We start from the raw sequence: 22,054 nt of genomic DNA on the forward strand, positions 1-22,054 counted from the left end.
TGGGCACTGTCACGTTCTAGCGTTCAATCCTCATAACTGCTTTGAAAGAATAATGACTATTCCTATTTGACAACTGGGGAAAGCAAGAGAGTGGGAGGTTTATTAATTTTTTTCAAATATGAAAGCCTAAAATATTTTCTAAGAAAAATAGTAAGTGAAAAACTGGGGACTACCCAAAAGCCCAACCCAAAGGAAAACCTAAGTAAATTATGGCATGATTAAATGATGAAATAATATGTTGTCAGTGTGATACTTATGACATTTTAATAGATATTGAACAAAAAGTTTATATCAATGAGTATTTTTGTATTTCAAAAGACTGGGAGAAATATGCCAAGATATTAACCACATGGTTCCATCTAGATAGTGGGGTTAAGAGTTATCTCCCTCCAAAAATTTGTTTTTTACACATTTTCTATTTAGAAATATAACATAATTTTAAAGTAACACTATACTATGTATAAGATCAACAGCCAAAAATCTGTATCTTTCTCATACTATATCACTAACCAATTAAAAAGTGGAAAAAAAATATTTACAATTTCAGCAAAAACTATGAAGTAGGGACTTCTTTGATGACACAGTGGATAAGAATCCACCTCCAAATGCAGGGAACATGGGTTTGATCTCTGGTCTGGGACGATTCCACATGCTGCGGAGCAACAAAGTCCATGTGCCACAACTACTGAGCCAGCACTCTAGAGCCTGCAAGCCTCAACTACTGAGCCTGTGTGTGGCAACTACTGAAGCCTGCACGCCCTAGAGCCTGCAGGCCACAACTATGAGCCCACGTCCTACTGGTGGAACCCAAGTGCCTAGAGCCTATGCACTGCAACAAGAGGAGCTCCTGAAATGGGAAGTCCATTCACACAATTGAATAGCCCCCACTCACCACAAGTAGTGAAGAGTAGTCCCTGCTCATCACAAATAGAGAAAGCCCACACCCACACAAAGCAATGAAGACTCAGTACAGCCCTAAATAATAAATAAATAAATTTTTAAATATATTTTTAAAAAACTGTGAAGTACCTAGGAAAGAATGCTGATTCTAAAAATTGTAAAACGTAACTTAAAAACAGAAAAGAAGGCCTGAAGAAAGCTATGCAGCTCAACATTGTAAGGATGCAAATTCTCCCCAAAATTAATCTATCATTTCCATGTAATCATGATTAAATTCTCAACACAACACTTGCAGTTTTGAAATGACAGTGTACAGCCAGAATTCTCCCAAAAGTCACTCAGAGGCAGTAAGGAGATCAAGAGCAGAAACACTGTCCATGTTGGCTGAAGTTGGAGTTAGCTTAAAGAAGAACTCACTAAATAAAATTGTAAGGGTCACCAGAAGCTGTAGAAACTGAGCAGGGTAAAGAGATAAGGGAGAAAGAACACCTATGAGCATAGACCTCAAAGCAACTCATCAAAGAGAGGGGCAAAACCAAAACTCATAGTTTGTGCCAGCAGAAGGAAAGAACTGGTACAAAGGAAGTCTTGGGACCTGGTTTATTCTAGCAAAGGAGAAAGGATTGAACAAAGACTCACACAGTTGAGCTGTATTTGCAAGAAGAATTCTGTTCTGGTGGCATAGAGAGAAGAGAGGCTATACACAAGAATAGCCCTACAGGGAGTTCTCTGGCAGCCTAGTGGTTAGGACTCTAAGCTTTCACTCCTGTACCCTGGTTCAGGCCCTTGTTGAGCTACTGAGATCCCACAAGCTGTGCAGTGGCATGGCCAAAAAAAAAAAAGAAGCCCTATAGTTCTTCAACTTAGAAACCTGAGGTTAACTAAATATTATACTCAGCACTCAGAGTCCCAAGACCTATGATACCAGAGTCCCAAGAACTCCACTTCTAGAATTAAATGGCTGATTGAACATACTCAACTTTTGTTTCCTCAAAAAAATCTTACTAGAAAGAGGGTAACAAGTAAAATCTGAACATGAAAAAAAGACAAGAACAACAAAGCTTTTAGAACCTCGAATAAATGGATGGATTGTAACTAGCATGCAGACCTAAGATGGCTAAGGGACTATAAGTCAGGGCAAGGGTGAGACTGAAAATGGTGATTTTCTGAAAGTTGGCTAAAGGAGCACAGTTCCCTCCCAACTCCACACACATGGGCCCCACCCATCCCTCATCCTGGCAGAAAGTAGGAGAATAATTCTCCAGAGAAGTTGAATCCAATAATTCCAAACCCAGTGGAGGCCCAATGGAGGTGATGGTGCTGTGAGCACAAGGCAACATGTCAAGAATGGGGTTGGGGAGGGGGGCGGTGGTTTCCAAGATCCAGATTTATTCCCTTTAAGCAGGAAAATAGATGAGCCTCTACTCAACCCAGAAAACATCTAAAGATACTGACATTGTAAATTAACAAACAAAAAAAAAGGCCAGTCATTTTGCTAAGTGAAGCCACAAATGACATGCCCATGGGCTTGCCTGATACCTCTGCCTGGGAAAGAATCCATTGGGAAAGAATCCACCTGCCAAGCAGGAGATCCAGGTTTGATCCCTGGGTCAGGAAGATCCTCTGAAAAGAAAATGGCAACTCACTCCAGTACGCCTGCCTGGGAAATCCCATGGACAGAGGAACCTGGTGGGCTACAGTCCACAGGTTTGCAAGAGTCAGACATGACTTAGCAACTAAAACACCACCACCACCTACATGCTTAGGGTGCCCAACGTGTTTCTTTTGACCCCACATTTTAATACAGATAGACAACAGAGGGTCAGCAAACATCTGAAAAATGTTTCCAACCTCAAAGAAGGAAAGGAAAATCAACAGCAAGCAAAATGGATGAAAAAGGAGACTCTTCAGGGAAACAAAACTGTTTACTTTCAACATTAAATGAGTTAAGGAAAGATACAGTAAACATGAACTAGAATGATGTGCAATAGAAAAAGGAGCATTCAGAGGATGGAGGATTTTTTAGTCAAAATATAGTTCTATGTATTCATTTTACAGATATATGTGCACATACATGAATTAATGCACAGACAAGATGGTTTGGTGTAGATTTGTTTATAGGAGAAAAAAGCTGGAAAGCAGTCTATCAACAGAGGAAAAATGAATAAACACTGGAATAATATTCAAGTAAGAAACAGAATGAGATTGCTTATTATGTGTTGATAAAAACTTATCCAAAATAAAACTGTTCAAAAAAAAAGCACATTATATAATGTATGTAATGTAATATAATGTATGTAATGTAATATAATGTATGTAATGTAATATAATATATATAATGTAATTGTATATATAAAATGTTATACTGTATAATATATAATTATATACCATAATTATGTTATATATTACTATGTAAATTTTATGCTATAATATACTTGTACTATATCACATATTATATAATATATACAAGTAATTTATATAATATTACATTTTGCATATATATAAATGTGTATATATACACAGATATATACATACATACATACATAGAAGATATTTATATATAATACATGCATATACAAATAAATTAAATCTCTGGAATAAAACACAGGAGCTACTAACAGTGTTTGCCCAAGAAGAAAGAATTAGAAGAATCAGATTGCTGAAATCTAGGGTAGAAAAAGAAAGTCTTTATGGTATATGATGTTGTCTCTCTTGAATTTTACTCTTTGTGAGACAATACATACTTAAAATAAATATATAAATATAATGCCAAAATGATAACCAATAGCATTATTGATGGGAACTGATAAAGTGAGAACCAAGATTCCTGTTGGTACTTAATTACTGTTTTCTGAACAAAGAGTCAAAAAATTTTGAAAGGGTTAAACAATGGCTAACAGACCAAAGTTAAAAGTGATACTACCTCATCTATTGTCAAAATGTAAAAAATCTAGTATCAGTGAAGAAATAGAAAAACTGACCAACAAAAAAGAATAAGTCCAGAATCATCCTATGTGTGTGAAAATTTACATTTTGATTTAAATAATACCATTTAAATTCTGTGAGAAAAGATGGGCTATTCAATAAATGGTGTAGAACAATTGCTCATCTCTTCTGAAAATCAATTAGGTCTCTAATCATACCACACACAAAAATAAATCCTGGAAGCTTAAAGAACTGAATTAATAAATAACAGTATTAAAAGAAATATGGGAGAATGTATTTATGACCTAGGACAAAGACTAGATGCATTTAAATATGACATAAAGAATAAAATATACATATATATACTACCTGTTTTATATATTAAGTATGTAATAATAAATAAAATATCACTTAATATGTGGAATCTAAAAAATGAACTTATTTACAAAACAGAAACAGACTCACAGACTTAGAAAACAAACTGATAGTTACCAAAGAATAAAAGTGAAAGAGAGAAACAAATTAGGAGATTGGGATTGACATATATGTACTACTATAAGTAAAATAGATAATCAACAAGGATCTACTGTTTAACACAGGGAGCTCTACTCAATACTCTGTAATAATATATTGGAAAAGAAACTGAAAAACAAAGTTACATGAAAAAAAAGAATAGATACATGTATATGTATAATTAAATCACTTTGCTATACACCTGAAACTAGCAAGCCTCACAAATCAACTATACTCCAATATAAAATAAAAATTTTAAATGATATGATATATTATAAAATATATATTAAACAGCAATTCATAACATTTTTCTATTCAAAATGTTTAAAGAATAACACAATACAATAAGATAAAAGATAAACAAAATAAGCAGTAATTCTTAGGGGGAAAAATCCAAATAAACATTAAATAAAAACTGCTTTACATCTTTCTTCCTGGATGCCCTGCAATAAATTCTTTACTTTACCAAAACAAGAGCAAAAATAAGCAAAAAAGACTGCTTTATTTCACTAGTAACTAGAGAAAATCAAACTAAAAACAAATATACAACTCTTTAACCAAATTGGAATAAAGTTTGGGAATATTAAGTGTGGGGAGGCAAGAATATGAAAAACAAGTACACATAAAGTCCTGAAGGGCACAGAGGATTATTATAATGGCTACTTCTGGAGAGAGGGTTAGAATTGGGTGAGGATAGTGGTCAAAGACGGAGAAGGCAATGGCACCCCACTCCAGTACTCTTGCCTGGAAAATCCATGGACAGAGGAGCCTGGTAGGCTATAGTCCATGGGGTCGCTAAGCGTCGGACACGACTGAGTGACTTCACTTTCACTTTTCACTTTCATGCATTGGAGAAGGAAATGGCAACCCACTCCAGTGTTCTTGCCTGGAGAATCCCAGGGATGGGGGAGCCTGGTGGGCTGTCATCTATGGGGTCGCACAGAGTTGGACACGACTGAAGTGACTTAGCAGCAGCAGTGGTCAAAGAGGAACTCTAACTTAACCTATAATGACTGACTTTTTGACAAGAATGTATTTACGTGTTTCTGGATTTAAGTGAAGATTGTCATCAGCAGATAACTAACATATTTGGTAGATCTTTGCTCTTTCAGCTTGCATTGTAACATAAATTTTAAGACACATTCAACAAATTAAACATTAGGAAATTTTTTGAAATAATTTATATTTTAGCAACATTGGCCAAATACAGTTCTCAGTGTCAACTTGGGGAATATTGTGGGGCATCTCTTTGTTGTCAAAGCTAACTAGCCATACACACCAAACTTGTAGCACATAGGATCAAATTGATAATCCCATTCCAGGCAAAGATTGTAAGCCTTGTAGAGCAATAGGATGCGAATGTGAAAGAAAGAGGGTGAGGGATTAGAGAGCTGAAGGATGAGGAGAAACATTAACAATGGACCAGGAGAGGAAGGGAGATGAAAGGAATAATGAGAAAATGTCATGGAAAAGGAGACAAGATTAACAGCCACGAAAAAATAGAAAAAAAAATAGAGAACTGTGTTGCAATATAAAAAATTATTCTTCCTGAGAAGAGACAGAGAAAGTAGAGAACACAAACATGGTGAGAAAAGGGAACACAGATGCTGAGAGAGAAGGATCAGGGGAAAGACAATGGCACAGATGGGAGAAGACATAGGAAAAGGAGTCCCTGAGTGCAGAAGGCAGCCAGGCAGAGGCACAGAATTCTCCCGTTAGCAACACATTAATGAGCTCTCTGAGTTCTGGGACTCTGGGAGTTGGGAGAGCCCAATGTCTTTGGCTCTGCCCACCCTTCTGGGGAGAGCTGTGGAGCAGACTGGATTGTCTTCAAACTCTTCTGGCTTTCCTCAGAGGCAGTTGCTTACAGTCTGGAGAGAAGCAGTACAATGGCCTGACCCTTCCCAGCTTCCTTCCCAACCCCCACTGGAATATCCTGCGCTCATGTTCAAGAGCCTGGCTTCTTCCAGGTGAACAGAGATCCACAGACCCTGTAAGGCCAAACTCAACAGATCCTGACACCCCAGACCTGCCTGTTGAGTCTCAGACTTCATCTCCATCTTGATATGTCCAAGTCCACTCAGGTTCCTACTGGACAGAGTCTGTGCTTGAATTCATACCATCCTATCTGCCTGGAATGCCTTCCCTGACTATTCATTCATTCAGGTGATACTTACTGAACATCTATAATGTGCCAGGTTCTGTTCTAGGTGTGGAGAATAGACTGGATAAGCAGATGCACTCCTCTCCTGGGATCTGACACTCCTGATGATCTTTCCTCCCAACCCCCCAAATTCTGACTCTTCCATCAAGTCCCTCCTCCTCAGTGGTCTCTCTTCTTATATCAGTTGGTGTCTAGAATCAATAAGTTGCTGATTAATCTTGTAGTGTTTTATTGACCAACAGAACATCAGAGTTAGCTTAAATAGGAATTTATAAACCCTGAAGTTATGCACAAAATTTGGTGCTTATGTGCACAATTATGGACAGAAAGTCTGCAGTTCTATTATATTCTCTTAAAAAGTGAAAATAAAATGCATTTCATTTCTAAATTGACATTATTTATCTGGTGGTACTGTTTACACTTTCAAGAATGGATTTCCCCAAACTTAAGTTACTGAACACAAACACTGTTAGTGTGATCTCTGTGTGCTCCACAAGTGTTACCTATTCACACCCAAGAACATGTAGCACTAAGGGGATGTGGCAGTCCAGCAATTCCCATGGGTGCAATCTCTCTGCCCTTAGGGGTACCAGGGAGGAAGTTCTCCACTATTTTGTGGAATCAAGAGAGGCCTCCGGGTGCCCAGGAGGTGAAGTTGGATCCTGAACGATAATTAGAATATCCAAACTTAGCAGAAGTCAATTAAATACTTCAGAGATAAGGAAAAGACAGAGCTTGAGGCAGAGAAGAGAAAGCAAAATATTGATGGGGGTGGCAAGTTGGGCCTATTGACTGAGCAGAGGATCCACATAGGGAGGCAGTGGAGGGAGCCTACCCATGAATGTTCAGATTCGAGAGTTGGAATGGAAACCTATATATCACCAGGTCATGGTTAAGAGATAGAATTTGGCCAGTTATTAGCATTGGGCAAGTGCTCACTGAATCTTTCATCTCATCAATAAAATGATAACAAGTGTAATCATCTTCCACTGTGGTTATGAAGATTAAATGAGTTCACATGTTTAAAAGCTCACACAGAAAAGGCTCAGCAAATGGTGGGTGTCCTTGGCTGTTGAGAAAAGGAGCAGGTCAATGCCTAGTCACTGAATGGCAGAGAGACAAGAAGACAGGGGAGAGAAAGAAGTAACTACTAGTAATTAGCTATGATGGTCCAAGCAGGAGATGGTTGTGGGCTGTGTGGGGCATGTTCCTTAACCATTTTGACCCCCGCAGTTTTATCATCTTTAAAGGATAAAATGAGGGTAAAATAGGATAATGTATGTAAAGCCTCTTCTCTAATGTCTGGTATTCAGTAAGTGCCCTATACACAGTGGCAATTATTATGATGTCTACAACCTCTGTTACTTATTATGCTCTGGACAAAAGTGGTAGCAGAAGGAGAGTAAAAGAGGTAAGTTTTTTTAAAAGTTAATTGCACTGGGAATCAGAACATACAAGTTAAAAGAAAATTTGAACTGTTTACTTTGGCTTACCAAATGAATCAACTGATTTTCAATAAATGTTTTTTAATGAATTGATTGGGAAAACCAATCTTTGCTAATAAGGAAACCCCATTATAATGTAATCTAACACTTTGCTATCGATTGAGATACAAATTTCTTCAGAGAAAGCCTTCCCAGGTGGCAACATATAAGATTTTACTTAGGCAAAGCAGGAGATATTTTAAGACAGAAAGGATTTCCTGCACCACTCAGATCAGACTTGCCGGAGCCCAAGTCTGTACGTGACACTCCTGCAGAGGTACACCTGGGAATTTTGTCAGAGAACAGAAAGGGGGTAAGTCAAAACTATAGGGTAAATTTCTCAAAGAGAAAAAAGCTACAGGGTTGGAAAAGAAGGGAGCAGGTACATCAAAACATATTTCTCCAAATGAGAGTAGAGCTCTGACATTCAACTAGATGGGGTATTGGAGAGGACTTCCAAAAGAAAAACATATATATACAGGGTGTTGGGGAACAGCAAGCAGAAATTTGTTTTCTAGGGTTGGAAATATAGGCACATATGTAAGTAGAGGATTTTATCCTGTCTTTCAAAATCTAACAACCAGATATCATCACAGACAGATAACTCTCCCCGTACCCTGAGTCGGCCAGTTTCAGGTAGTCTAGACTTTGTTGCATCCTCTCTAGACTTGAAAACACAAATCGTGCCCACTCTTCCTGAAACTTGTGATGAGACCCTGAGGAAGTAATCTTCTCTTTCTGGGTCTCAGTCTCCCAAGCCTTAAACCAAAAACCTCAATCAAACAACCCTCAGGTCTTCTCGAGTTCTACCCAAGGAATAAAGGATTAAGAGAGGAAAAAATTTTTTTCAGAAGTAAAATCTAACCACACGAGTTTCCTTGCCTTAAGAGAAATTGTAAACAGGAGAATGGCAGGAATGGTAGTGGGGTAAAAGACATTTGATAGCAGAGAGGTGAAATACAAGACACAGCAAGGAAAAGCCTTACCTGAACCCAGGTAATCAATGAAATCAGGAAAGCCTGGAGAGTCAAGAGGCAGATCCCACTGGGAGCCCTATGTCCTTGGTGAACAGATTTCACAACCCAGGGAGGATTGATCAGATCGGTCAGTTGTGTCTACAGTGGGATCTCTCTCATTGCAAGAAAGATCTTGTAATCTTCTTAAAGGAAATGGGCCTGAAATTGAATCTGGAGGGACTTAGGAAATGTAAAGAAAAGAAATTTCCAGGAGAAATAAAGTCTTGTGTGGTCAGAACACCTCAAAAATATCCTCCTGTCTTATGAAAATAGCAGTTAGCTGTGGTGCTATGGGTACTTCCCAAGCTGAGGGAGGAAATATTAAATGCCTTTCACCATGGTTCTGAAGAAATGCACTTAAGACTGGTTAAAAATGGAAGAAAATGAGTCTGAAAGAATGTAGAAATCTAGGAAAACCTGGAAGTGAGAGTTCTATGCTAAAACCTGGCAAAATCTTTAAGGGTTAAAAAAGAGTCTTTCAGGAACAAAAATCAGAGCACATAGAGACCAGTCATTCCTCATCCCAAAGGAAAGCAGTGTGGGAGTGGGTCAGACTAGAAGAAAAGGGGCTTCTGGTTGGGAGAAAATATAGAGCCTCTCACCTGTGGAAGAAACCCCTTGCTGGGCTAGGTCAAGCATCTATCTAAGAGACTTTATTCCTTGCCAACCCTCGCTGCCATCCATCGTTCTCCCTTCTGCTGTGACTGAGGAAAGTTACTTCTGTTTTCACAAATCCTTAGAGAACCATCTTCTGCAACATCTTTGTTCCCAGTCCCTTGCAATTAAATCTCTTGGGGAAGGAAGTCGCCTTCAAAGTTATCTGCTCACCTCATCTCACCACAAAACAAAATCTCTCCTGGGGATAGGTAGAGAAGAAAACTGTTAAGAGATTCTACAGGACAATCTGGGGGAAATTGGCTCTCCTTCCATTCCAAAATGGAATGGGAAATGTTGGCTTTTGTTCTGAGTTGTGGTCCACTTTGTGCATGTCTAGTAAATAATGTGTGTAGATGAAGCCACCAGGACATCTTCCAGAGTCTTCCAGACTGTTGCCTGCCGAGGTCCAGCCCCGGCTGATCCAGGGTATTCGAAGGAGAGACGGCTAGGCGACCTATTCAAATGTTAATTAGAGATATAAAGAATAATAAAATGAGAATAGCTCAGTAGGAAAATTTAGTGGAGAAAAGAAGCTGAGTGGCTTGGTTTACGCGGAAAATCAATATAACCCGTGACAGCAGGTTAGCTCTGACCACGGAGGCCGCAGGTGCCCTCTCGAATAGCGGAAGGTGCCCCACCTTAGACACCTTCTCGAGTGGGTCTTAGAAGCCCAGGCAAATAAATGGTCGCAGAGGATATCCGCGCTCCAGATGGACACTCAGTTGAAAATTGAGGGGAAGAATGACACGGGGAGACCAAGCGTTGGTGAGCAAGGCCCATAGCTTTATTTTCAACAGGGGTTTTTATACCCTAAGTTACACATAGAGGATAATAGGGGATGCAAAGTCAGCAGTCTTTGATCCTTATCAAAAACCAGGGTTTCTTTCCTGTAAATTTATCGTATACAAATGGTTTAGGTGATTTACATCATCTTCTGGCCAGAAGGCCTATTAACATTTTATGACTCTTGACAAGGACTTATCAACAAAGACTTATTTTCTCTAAGAGTAATTATTTTAAGGTTTGGCGCCATCTTTCGAAGATAAAATTGCATTCCTATAGGGCGGATGTGTAATGGGTTTACAAAGGAAAGAATTTATTACCTTAAGGGTCTAAAGTTACTAACACCAAGGCCACTACTTATTTTTTCTACATACCAACTATATTAATTAATACACATTCAAGGATACAATACAGGGGATGTGGAAACTTGGCAACAAACATTGAAATATTTTACTAGTTTTATTCTGACAGTTTCTAACTCTCTGAGAGGCTCTAAGCTATTTGAATATCTTAAGCTTCCCGTGCCTCTCGAGGCTGGGAGATTGTAAACAATCGTATGCATAGCTGTAGGTGTCCGGGTAAACTTGTCAGGCGAGTTAGAGAGCCATCTGAGGGGTTTGGATTTAAACACTCCTAATTGCCCAGGAACTTTATTAATTGGAGCTGTAAGTTAACTCTTTGACAGAGAGAGCAAGATGGTGGTAGGGGACAGCCTCCAGTAAAGTCAGAGGTGAGAGCACAAAGCAATAAAGTAGGCAGACTCTGGTTTTTGGGGGTAGAGGCTCGAGAATATCCGGGGGGTCTCCCGAGGATCCATCCCGCCTTTGCGTATGCCGAGCCTCCTTCCTCATGACCTTTGTCACGAGTGGAATGTCTCTCACCGGCTCCCGGCAGTTGCCCCTCTGATTCCTTCTGCCTCTTCCCATTATCTAGGTTACATGAAGAGGGTGCGCTGTGTGCTGGCATGTCTGACTCTTTGTGACAGCATGCTGTAGTCCACCAGGCTCCTTTGTCCATGAAATGTTCCAGGCAAGAATACTGGACTGGGTTTCCATTTCCTACTCCAGGAGATCTTCTCGACCCAGACATTCAATCTATGTCTCCTGCATCTCCTGCATGGGCAGGCAGATTCTTTACCACTGCATCACCAAGGAGACCCAGGATAAATGAAGAGATGCCCACCCAAAATCAAAATGACCCTTCTAACCTCTGAGTTCAATTCTGCTGCAATTCAAAGTCCTCAAGAGATGAAAGATTCAACAAGCAATCTGTTATGATAAAGAGGTAATCTGTCCCTGGACTGACCTCCTCCTGCCCACTTTTCTGTCATCTCTAGCCCAGTTGAGCTTTTGTTATACTAAAAATTTTACAAAAAGTAAAGGTAGCATAGCACAGACACTTTACCTTGAAGTCAGGCAGAGCTGTATGTCCATGATGTTTAAACTTCCTTTAGGCGAGGGACTCATGTGAACCCCAGTTTCCTCATTTGTAAAATGGAAATAATAATTTTAACTATAAAATATGTGTTCTAAGAATTAAACTAAATAGACAAACTAAATTCTTCTCCCTGTTGTAGAAATGCAGTTACTAGTGTAACTTCCCTCCATTCCTTCTGCTGCTGCTGCTGCTGCTGCTGCTAAGTCGCTTCAGTCGTGTCCGACTCTGTGCTACCCCATAGACGGCAGCCCACCAGGCTCCCCCATCCCTGGGATTCTCCAGGCAAGAACACTGGAGTGGGTTGCCATTTCCTCCTCCAATGCATGAAAGTGAAAAGTGAAAGTGAAGTCACTCAGTCCCTCTAAAGCCCAAAAATAGAGACAAAATACAGACCTTACAAAAATCGTTTATAAATCTCATTAAACAAATAGAGCAAGCAACAGAAACAATACTGAGGAGGAGGAGGAAGAATCTAATTTGCAGAATTACCACATTATCATATTCAAAATATCCAATTTTCAGTGAAAAATCACAAACTATAAAGACAAGAAATGCAAAGAAGCTATCCTTGAGAAAGCAGACATTACACCTACCAGACAAAGACTTTAAGTCAACTGACTTAAATAGTCTTTAAGTGCTGAAAGAAACTATGGAGAAAAAGCTACAGAAAACAATTTTTAGGAAATATTTTAGGAAAGCAATCCATGAATAAATAGACAATATCAATAAATAGATATAAATTATAAAATGAAACAAATAAGTATGTAACTGAAATGAAAAACTCACTAGAGGCATCAATATCACACTTTAAAAAGCAAAATTAAAAATGAGAGCCCTTGATTATGGTCAATTCAGATTAGCAAATCTAAGAAGTAGAAAGAACAAAGAATGAAGAATAACTAAAATAATCTAAGAGACTATGGGATGTCATCAAGCAAAGCAACATAGGCATTTCTTTCTTTTCAAGAAAGAGAGGAAAGAAAGACACTGTAAGAATATTTAAAGAAATAAATATTGAAACTGTTCAAGTTTGATAAAAAGACTTGAATCAACACATTTAAGTTCAATGAATTTCAAAAAGCACAAACATGAGATATCCTTACAGTTACACATTGTAATTAAATTATTGGAAGGTAAGAATCTTTATTTTAATTTATTTTTTTTATTGAAGGATAGCTGCTTTACAGAATTTTGTCATTTTCTGTCAAACCTCAACATGAATTGGTCATAGGTATACATATATCCCTCCCTTTTGAACCTCTCTTCTATCTCCCACTGCATCCCACCCCTCTAGCTTGATACAGAGCCTCGGTTTGAGTTTCCTAAAACATACAGCAAATTCCCCTTGGCTACCTATTATACATATGGTAATGTAAGTTTCCATGTTACTCTTTCCATACATCTCATCCTCTCCTCTCTTCTCCCCATGTCCATAAGTCTATTCTCTGTCTGTTTCTCCATTGCTGCCCTGTAAATAAATTCTTCAGTACCATTTTTCTCTAGAGAGCACATATATGTGTTAGAATATGATATTTATCTTTCTCTTTCTGACTCACTTCACACTGTGTAATAGGTTCTAGGTTCATTCACCTCATCAGAACTGACTCAAATGTGTTCCTTTTTACAGCTGAATAATATTCCATTACTCATTCAGAAAACGAAGATCATGGAATCTGGTCTAATCATTCCATGGGAAATAGATGGGGAAACAGTGGAAACAGTGTCAGAGTTTATTTTGGGGGGCTTCAAAATCACTGAAGATGGTGACTGTAGCCATGAAATTAAAAGACACTTACTCCTTGGAAGAAAAGTTATGACCAACCTAGATAGCATATTCAAGAGCAGAGACATTACTTTGCCAACAAAGGTCTGTCTGGTCAAGGCTCTGGTTTTTCCAGTGGTCATGTATGGATGTGAGAGTTGGACTGTGAAGAAAGCTGAGCGCCGAAGAATTGATGCTTTTGAACTGTGGTGTTGGAGAAGACTCTTGAGAGTCTCTTGGACTGCAAGGAGATCCAACCAGTCCATCCTGAAGGAGATCAGCCCTGGGATTTCTTTGGAAGGAATGATGCTAAAGCTGAAACTCCAGTACTTTGGCCACCTCATGAGAAGAGTTGACTCATTGGAAAAGACTCTGATGCTGGAAGGGATTGGGGGCAGGAGGAGAAGGGGACAACAGAGGATGAGATGGCTGGATGGCATCACAGACTCGATGGACGTGAGTCTGAGTGAATTCCGGGAGTTGGTGATGGACAGGGAGGCCTGGCGTGCTGCGATTCATAGGGTCACAAAGAGTCGGACACGACTGAGCGACTGAACTGAAGTGAACTGAAGCTCTCCAATTAAAAGGCAAAGACTGGCAAAACACATTTTTTGAAATATCATTCAATTCCATGTTTTCTATAAGAAACTCTCTTAGATTTGAAACCACAAGTAGATGGAAAATAAAAAGATGGAAAAAAGATGCTCCACGCAAATATAGCCAAAAAATAGCTGAGGTGGAAATATTAATATAAGAAAAATATATAGTTTAAAAGACTATGTTATATTATATGTTACAAGAAACTACATCTTATGTTGAGAAAATTGTCAATTCATCAAGAAGCTATAACAATTTTAATCATACATGTATTAAACACAGCCTCAAAGTAACATGAAGCAAACTTTGATAAAACTGAACTGAAAAGAGACAGTTCTGTGATAATGGTTGAAGACTTAGTATTTAACTTTCAAAAACTGATAGAACATCTAGACAGAATATTAATTAGAAAATAGAAGGTATCAACAATATTATAACCCAACTTTGTCTACTAGACATATATAGGACACTCTACCCAGCAACAGAAGACACACATTCTCCTTAAGTGTACATGGAGCACTCCCCAGGATACACCATATGTTAGATTAAAAATTGTCTCAATAAATTTCAAATATTGAAATAATATACTATCTTCTTTGACCAAAATAGAATGAAACTAGATATCAGTGATAGGAAGAGAATGGAAAATTCAAAAATATGTGGAAATTAAATAGCACACTCTTAAAAAACAAATGGACCAAAGAATAAATTAAAGATAAATTAGAAAAAATCTTGAGACAAATGAAAATGAAAACATAATATACCAAAATATGGGATTCCAGGAAAGTAATGCTCAGAGAGAATTTTACAGCCTATATCAGAAAGGAAGTAAAGAACTCAAAATGATTGCCTAACTTTATACTTTAAAGAAAAAGAGAAAACTAAACCAAAAGCTAGAAGAATGAAAAAAGCAAAGATTAGACTGAAGATAAAGAGATTAAAAAACTAAATAAAATTGACCAAACCAAAAGTCTTTTCTTTAAAGATAAACAAAATTGAACAAACTTAAGCTAGAATGGCAAACAAAAAGAGAGAAGTCAATAAAATAACTAAAATCAGAAATGAAAGGAAGGATATTACTAGAGACTGTACAGAAATAGAAATGAGTATAAGAGAATACCATGAACTGATGCTGAAGCTCCAATACTTTGGTCACTTGATGTGAAGAGCCAACTCATTGGAAAAGACCCTAATGCTAGGAAAGATTGAGGAGAAGAGGGAGAAGGATAGGGGGTGACAGGATGAGATGGTTGGATAGAATCATTGACTCAATGGACATGAATCTGAGCAAACTAAGGAACATAGTGAAGGACAGGGAAGCCTGGCATGCTGCAGTCTATGGGGTCACAAAGAGTCAGACACAACTGAGCAACTGAACAACAACCTCACACCAGGAAGAGTAACTTCTTTTTGCAGATTGTTTTTTCCTCTGCAATTCTTAGTGTTCTTTTGCCATTTCAGTTCCAAATATCTGGTTAACAACTCTTTACACTACACTTTTTTTCTGCTAAAGTAACTGATAAAGTTTTTATTCCTGGCTGTACCCTGACTGATATGTAAGTTATTAAACAATGGCTCGAATTCTGTCTTTATTTCTGTTCTAATCTCTACTTTCCAAAACAGATATGGTTTTACTTTTGCAGAACTTTAAGTACAGAAATAATCACAGTTGCCACAGCAAATCTGGCACCTGAATAGTGCTTTTAAAAATGTTTTCATACATATATCCCTTTTGATGTCTTCTTTTTGCCGTCATTTAATAAGGTTTATTAGGTAACTACTACCTATGAGACACAGAACCAGGTACTGGAAATATATAAATAATTTTTTAGCAGTTAGGGATATATTTGTATTTCTTTTTTATTTAAGTATAATTGATTTACAATGTTTTGCCAATCTCTGCTATACAGCAAAGTGACTCAGTTTTACACATATATATATTCTTTTTTAAATGTTCTTTTCCATTATGGTTTATCCCGGGAGATTGGATATAGTTACCTGTGCTACACAGTAGGACTTTGTTGCTTACCCATTCTAAAGGAAGTAGTTTTCATCTACCAACCCCAAACTCCCATTCCATGCCCCTCCCTCCCCCACATCCCTTAGACTAGGAACCACCCAATAAAGAATCATAGAGACTCAATTTCTCCCACCTAGAAAATTTTTATTTAAAAATATTTATATTTAGGTGAAATCATCAACTAAATAATATAGATGATACATAAAAGAAAAAAGACTGTGCCCAGGACATAGCAAGCACTCAATAAAACACAACTATAACCAAGAAGAATTAAAAATAGAGTCAATTTCCTTCAAAGACTTCATAAATGATCAATAATGATAATAATAACAATGCATTGCTTCCTCATGGCACTTTAGATTTACATATAGTTATCCCAACAAAATCCCTGTGAGGTAGGGCAGTGTCATGAATCCCATTTATTGATGAGGAAACAGTCACTCACAAAGTGTGAACGACTTGCCAACATTATGCAAACAGGAGGTGGTAGCACCAGGCTCCAGATGCCCTGGTGTTCAGTGCCAGTTGCCAACCCTGCAGTGATCCAGCCCCTTCTTCAAGGCACCCATCACCTCCCGATTTCTCAAGCTATAAATGAGAGGGTTGAGCATAGGTGTTAGGACTGTATAGAAGACAGAGACCACCTTGTCATGGCTTGGGGCCCGATAGCGCCTAGGCCTAAGGTAGATGAACATGGCTGCCCCATAGAAGAGGGACACAGCAGTAAGGTGGGAAGAACAGGTGGCCAGAGACTTTTTACGAGCATGAGCAGAGTGCATATGGAGCACAGCCCCCAAAATTCGAGCATAGGAAGCCACAATGATGGAGAAGGGCAGGAGCAGCATGAAGACACAGCAAGCAAAAAGCAGGGAATCAAAAATGGATGTGTCTACACAGGCTACTTTCAATAAAGCTGGAACCTCACAGAAGAAATGATCCACATTCCTTGGGCCACAGTAGGGTAAGCTTATGGCTCCCACCATTTGTATCATTCCATCTATTATCCCAAAAGTCCATGAACTCCCAGCAATCTGGAGACAGATCCTCTGGCTCATGAGGATGGGATAGTGAAGTGGGTGGTTAATGGCCACATAGCGGTCATAAGCCATGAGTCCCAGCAAGAGCCCTTCAGATCCCACGAGAGAGACAAAAAATCCAATTTGTATGGCACAACCCACAAAGGAGATGAACTTCCTGCCAGACAAGAAGTTGAATGCCATCTTGGGCACAATGTCACAGACCAACAGGAGGTCCATGAGGGAGAGCTGGCTGAGGAAGAAGTACATGGGTGTATGAAGTTGAGGATCCATGTAGATGAGGCAGATGAGGAGGACATTCCCACAGAGGGCTACTGTGAAGACCACCATAACCACAGAGAATAGGGCAAAATCAGCCTGGCTATGAGAAAAGATGCCCAAGAGAATGAAGCCATCTATGGATGATTGGTTCAACCATATCCCCATGGCTCAGTTGTTCACAGTCACCTGAAAACATGGACAGAGAAATTCTGAGATTGAGAGACATGTCTTTACTTATCTCTGAATTATTCTTCTTCAGTTATCTGTATCTTTTGTAATTCATTAGAGCACAATAGTACATGCTACTGCTAAGTCACTTCAGTCGTGTCTGACTCTGTGCGACCCCATAGACGGCAGCCACCAGGCTCCCCTGTCCCTGGGATTCTCCAGGCAAGAACACTGGAGTGGTTGCCATTTCCTTCTCCAATGCATGAAAGTGAAAAGTGAAAGTGAAGTCACTCAGTCATGTCCAACTCTTATCGACCCCATGGACTGCAGCCTCCAGGCTCCTCCGTCCATGGGATTTTCCAGGCAAGAGTACTGGAGTGGGGTACCATTGATATATAAGAGGATAGGAGCTTTCCAGGTGGCACAGTGGTAAAGAACCCACCTGCCAATGCCAGAGATGTAAGAGACATGGGTTTGATCTCTGGGTTGGGCAGATCCCCTATAGAAGGGCATGGTAACCCACTCTAGTATTCTTGCCTGGAGAATCCCATGGACAGGGGAGCCTTGCCAGCTAGTCCATAGGGTTGCAAAGAGTTGGACATGGCAGAAGCAATTTAGCACAGCACATTCTTTCATTTTTCCCAAAATACAGATGATAAGATATTTGCTATCTCATAGAATTGAATCATTTATCTACATTTGTATGTATCCATACCAAGAAGAATAGAATCTGAGTTAGTTTATGTGTCACAGGACTATTGGACAATCCTCTTTCAATAGGAAAATACTGGCTTTCCCATATGGCACTGACTCTTTTTAGCAGGACTAAATGGACTCAGTATACTATCTCTAGCAGAACTTGGACCATTTCATCCCAAGAGATAATTCATATATGTTACAATAAAGGAAAGTAATGGATACTTGAGATGTTCTTTATTTTGCTGAGCTGAAATACCTTAGAACCATTTTTAATTCCTCTATGTCTTTTACATCCAAACTATCTGAAAAGTCTCTTGTCTATGCTATTCACAATATCTCAGAATCCAGTTAATGCTTATCCCCTCTACAGCTGCCTTGGTCCAAGCCACTATTCTCTCTTAGATGGACTCTTACAGGCTTCTAGTCAGTCTCCAGGCTTCTACCATTGAAACCCTAGAGTCTATTCTCATAACAGTTCAAATGAGTCTGCTTAAAATGTAAGTCATACAATGTAATTTTCTTGCTGAAAGCATCTCAATGACTTCTCAAATTAAATATGAGACACCAGGGAAGCTCCAAATTACCGCACATAAGGCCCAAATACTTAGAGTGGCACACAGGCCCTACACGATACACACACGAACACGCACACTCATATCTCTGACCTCGTTTCCTACCATGTCCCCTTTGCTCACTGTGTTTCCTTGAATTTCCTTGGACACTCCCACCTTTGGATCTTTGCATTTTTCCTCTTTGGAATGCTCTTTCCTCATATTTCTATCTCTCATCTGCTTCAGATTTTTACTCAAATGCCAACCTCTTAAGAGATACATTCTGTGAAAGTCACTAAAATTATAAACACCTTGCATTTTCAAGTCCTTTCTTGCTTTTGTTTTGTCTACAGCACTTATACCATTCAACACACACAGGATTACATTTTAAAACTTTTATTGTCTGTCTCATCCTATTGGAATAAGAGCATCATTTATCATTCACCATGACATTGGCACCCCCTAATGGGTTCAACCCCTAATGGCTTCCTGGTTCATAGTATATCCTCAGTATATATGTGTTGATTGAATAAAATAATCAAGGTGAAGTAATACATAGCTGCAACTTCCACTTTTTGAAAGTAGAGAGACTCCTGCTTCAATTGCTGGAGCCCTTGTTCTTGACCTCAATATACTACTTCATTGCTATATTTCTTCGTCTGAGGGACAGTAAGTGATATAGTAGGAACTATCTTGAGATATTTACAAAAGAATAGAATTTCTCTGCAAATGGATTACAGGGGTATCCAGGAGACATTGATTTAGGATATATTCGTGTCTACTTTCAGATCAGATCAGATTAGATCAGTCGCTCAGTCGTGTCCGACTCTGCGACCCCATGAATCGAAGCACGCCAGGCCTCCCTGTCCATCACCAACTCCCAGAGTTCACTCAGACTCACGTCCATCGAGTCAGTGATGCCATCCAGCCATCTCATCCTCTGTCGTCCCCTTCTCCTCCTGCCCCCAATCCCTCCCAGCATCAGAGTCTTTTCCAATGAGTCAACTCTTCGCATGAGATGGCCAAAGTACTGGAGTTTCAGCTTTAGCATCGTTCCTTCCAAAGAAATTCCAGGGCTGATCTCCTTCAGAATGGACTGGTTGGATCTCCTTGCAGTCCAAGGGACTCTCAAGAGTCTTCTCCAACACCACAGTTCAAAAGCATCATGTCTACTTTACCTCCTTGCAAAGAGGAAACAAGGCAACCACACAAGATACACTCTTTGTATAAAGAAACAGAGTAATTTCTAAAACTAGGGTGAAAGAAAGTGAAAGTGAAATCTTTGCGACCTCATGGACTGCAGCCTGCCAGGCTCCTCTGTCCATGGGATTTTCCAGGCAACAATACTGGAGTGGGCTGCCATTTCACCACCATGAAGGTAGGCTCTCTGAGCTGAATTCCTACAGAACAGAGCACGTTCTGACTTATGCCCAGAAAAGACATGCCCAGGTATCCTTGCCAAAAACAACACAAAGGTGTGATGGGAGGTCCTACTACAGGAGCAAATCACTGCTCCTATAGTCTTCAAATACCATCTTGGCCATATCAGACCCAGACTGAATCAATCAACTGAACAAACCAGGTTCCACCTCACACCAGAAATTCCTCCTTTTATGTTAAGGACCTAACGTGTATATAATCATTTGGCTGCATGTACCTTCAAAGACATACACTCCACACCTCCACTTTCCCCCTCACCCACCACTGTATGCTACAATACTATAGAGTTGATTAATGACATATAAGCTCCCTTGAATTCTAATTCTTATAACACTCCATACTTACCTTCTTCATTTGGATGTTCAATGGGCTTATCCTACCCAAAGTGATCAGATAGAGTCCTTGGTTTCCTCTGGAGAAACAAAACACCTGGTCTAACCTTCCTATGTAAATTAAGGGCAGGTATGTCCAGTTTCTCAGGACATAACACATGGGTCATATTGAATTTCTCCTTCCCTCTCACATCCCAACATCATAAATCTCTGGTGGTTCTTTCTGCAAAATGTATCTACCCCTGACCACTTTCCATTCTTGCCCATCCTACCTGGCCACACTGTCATCACTGCTCTCCTGGATGGTGATGGTCTCTAACTGAATTTGTCTCATCAGCCATTCCATCCCTGCCCCTATCCTAGTCTATTTGCACACTGCACTGCAAGGCAGGAGACCTGGGTTGGGAAGAGCCCCTGGAAGAGGGCATGGAAACCAGTCCAGCATTGTTACCTGGCGAATCTCCATGGACAGGGTAGCCATGGGGTCGCAAAGAGATGGACATGACTGAGCAGCTAACCACTAAAGTGAACTCAACTCTGTAAGAATAAAAGACAAAAATTTTCAAGAATAAAGGAATGCTTTTATCAACAGACTTTCTATCACCACTCAGACCTCCTTTTCTTCTGTTCTCCCCAGAATCCTCATGACTCTGGTCTCACCAGCATCCTGTGTTTACTCCCATCCCAGCCTCAGGGACCTTAGTGCTTGCTCTTACCTATTCATGGAAACTTGATCCCACATAAACTCTACCTTGTCCCTTCACCTACTAGCTAACCTTCTAAGCCAGGGCTTCCTCAGACCTATTTGCAATTGAAATCCTTCTCTCCTCCCTATTCCTTCCCTGCCTAATGCTAATTCAATACCGTCAGACTTGCTACATTTAATTCATACAGATTTGTCTTCTGCTTTTCAACTAGAACCCATATCCCCCAATGCCATTTTTTCTCATCGGGGAATCCCCAGCTCCTAGAGCAGTAACTGACATGTATTATACACTGAGTAAATATTGTTGAATGAGTGATTGTAATATGCAAACAACTCAAGAAACTATCCTAGTATTCCATGTTATTAATTTTCTGCTCATTAATCTCATTCCTTTCTGCTATTTAGTTAATGGCTTAATTTTTTCCCTAGAAAGGACAGCATAGAGAAGCCACTTTGTAGCTAAAATACACATTGGAGGACAGGTTGACACTAAGTCCCATATCAGTCCTGTCCTTCCTGCCCCTTCACCCCTACCTCTCCCCACTCATTCTTTGTCTTCCTGCTGTAAACCACCATTCAACCCAGGAACCCAACACTAAGGC

General features: G+C 39.4%; 1 protein-coding gene across 1 annotated transcript; it reads right to left on the minus strand.

Annotated features, from left to right (window-relative positions):
- Positions 1-16,773: 16,773 nt before the first annotated feature.
- On the minus strand, positions 16,774-17,721 carry LOC129631264 (olfactory receptor 56). The gene has a single exon (XM_055552153.1). It carries the CDS (start codon positions 17,719-17,721, stop codon positions 16,774-16,776), a length of 948 nt encoding a protein of 315 aa, XP_055408128.1.
- Between the last annotated feature and the right edge of the window lie 4,333 nt (positions 17,722-22,054).

The sequence above is a fragment of the Bubalus kerabau genome, chromosome 1 (genome assembly GCF_029407905.1).
Source record: "Bubalus kerabau isolate K-KA32 ecotype Philippines breed swamp buffalo chromosome 1, PCC_UOA_SB_1v2, whole genome shotgun sequence".
NCBI classification, from domain to species: Eukaryota; Metazoa; Chordata; class Mammalia; order Artiodactyla; family Bovidae; genus Bubalus; species Bubalus kerabau.

Coding starts and splice junctions, on each gene's coding strand:
- LOC129631264 (XM_055552153.1), bottom strand. CDS start 17,721: ATGGGGATATGGTTGAACCAATCATCCATAGATGGCTTCATTCTCTTG.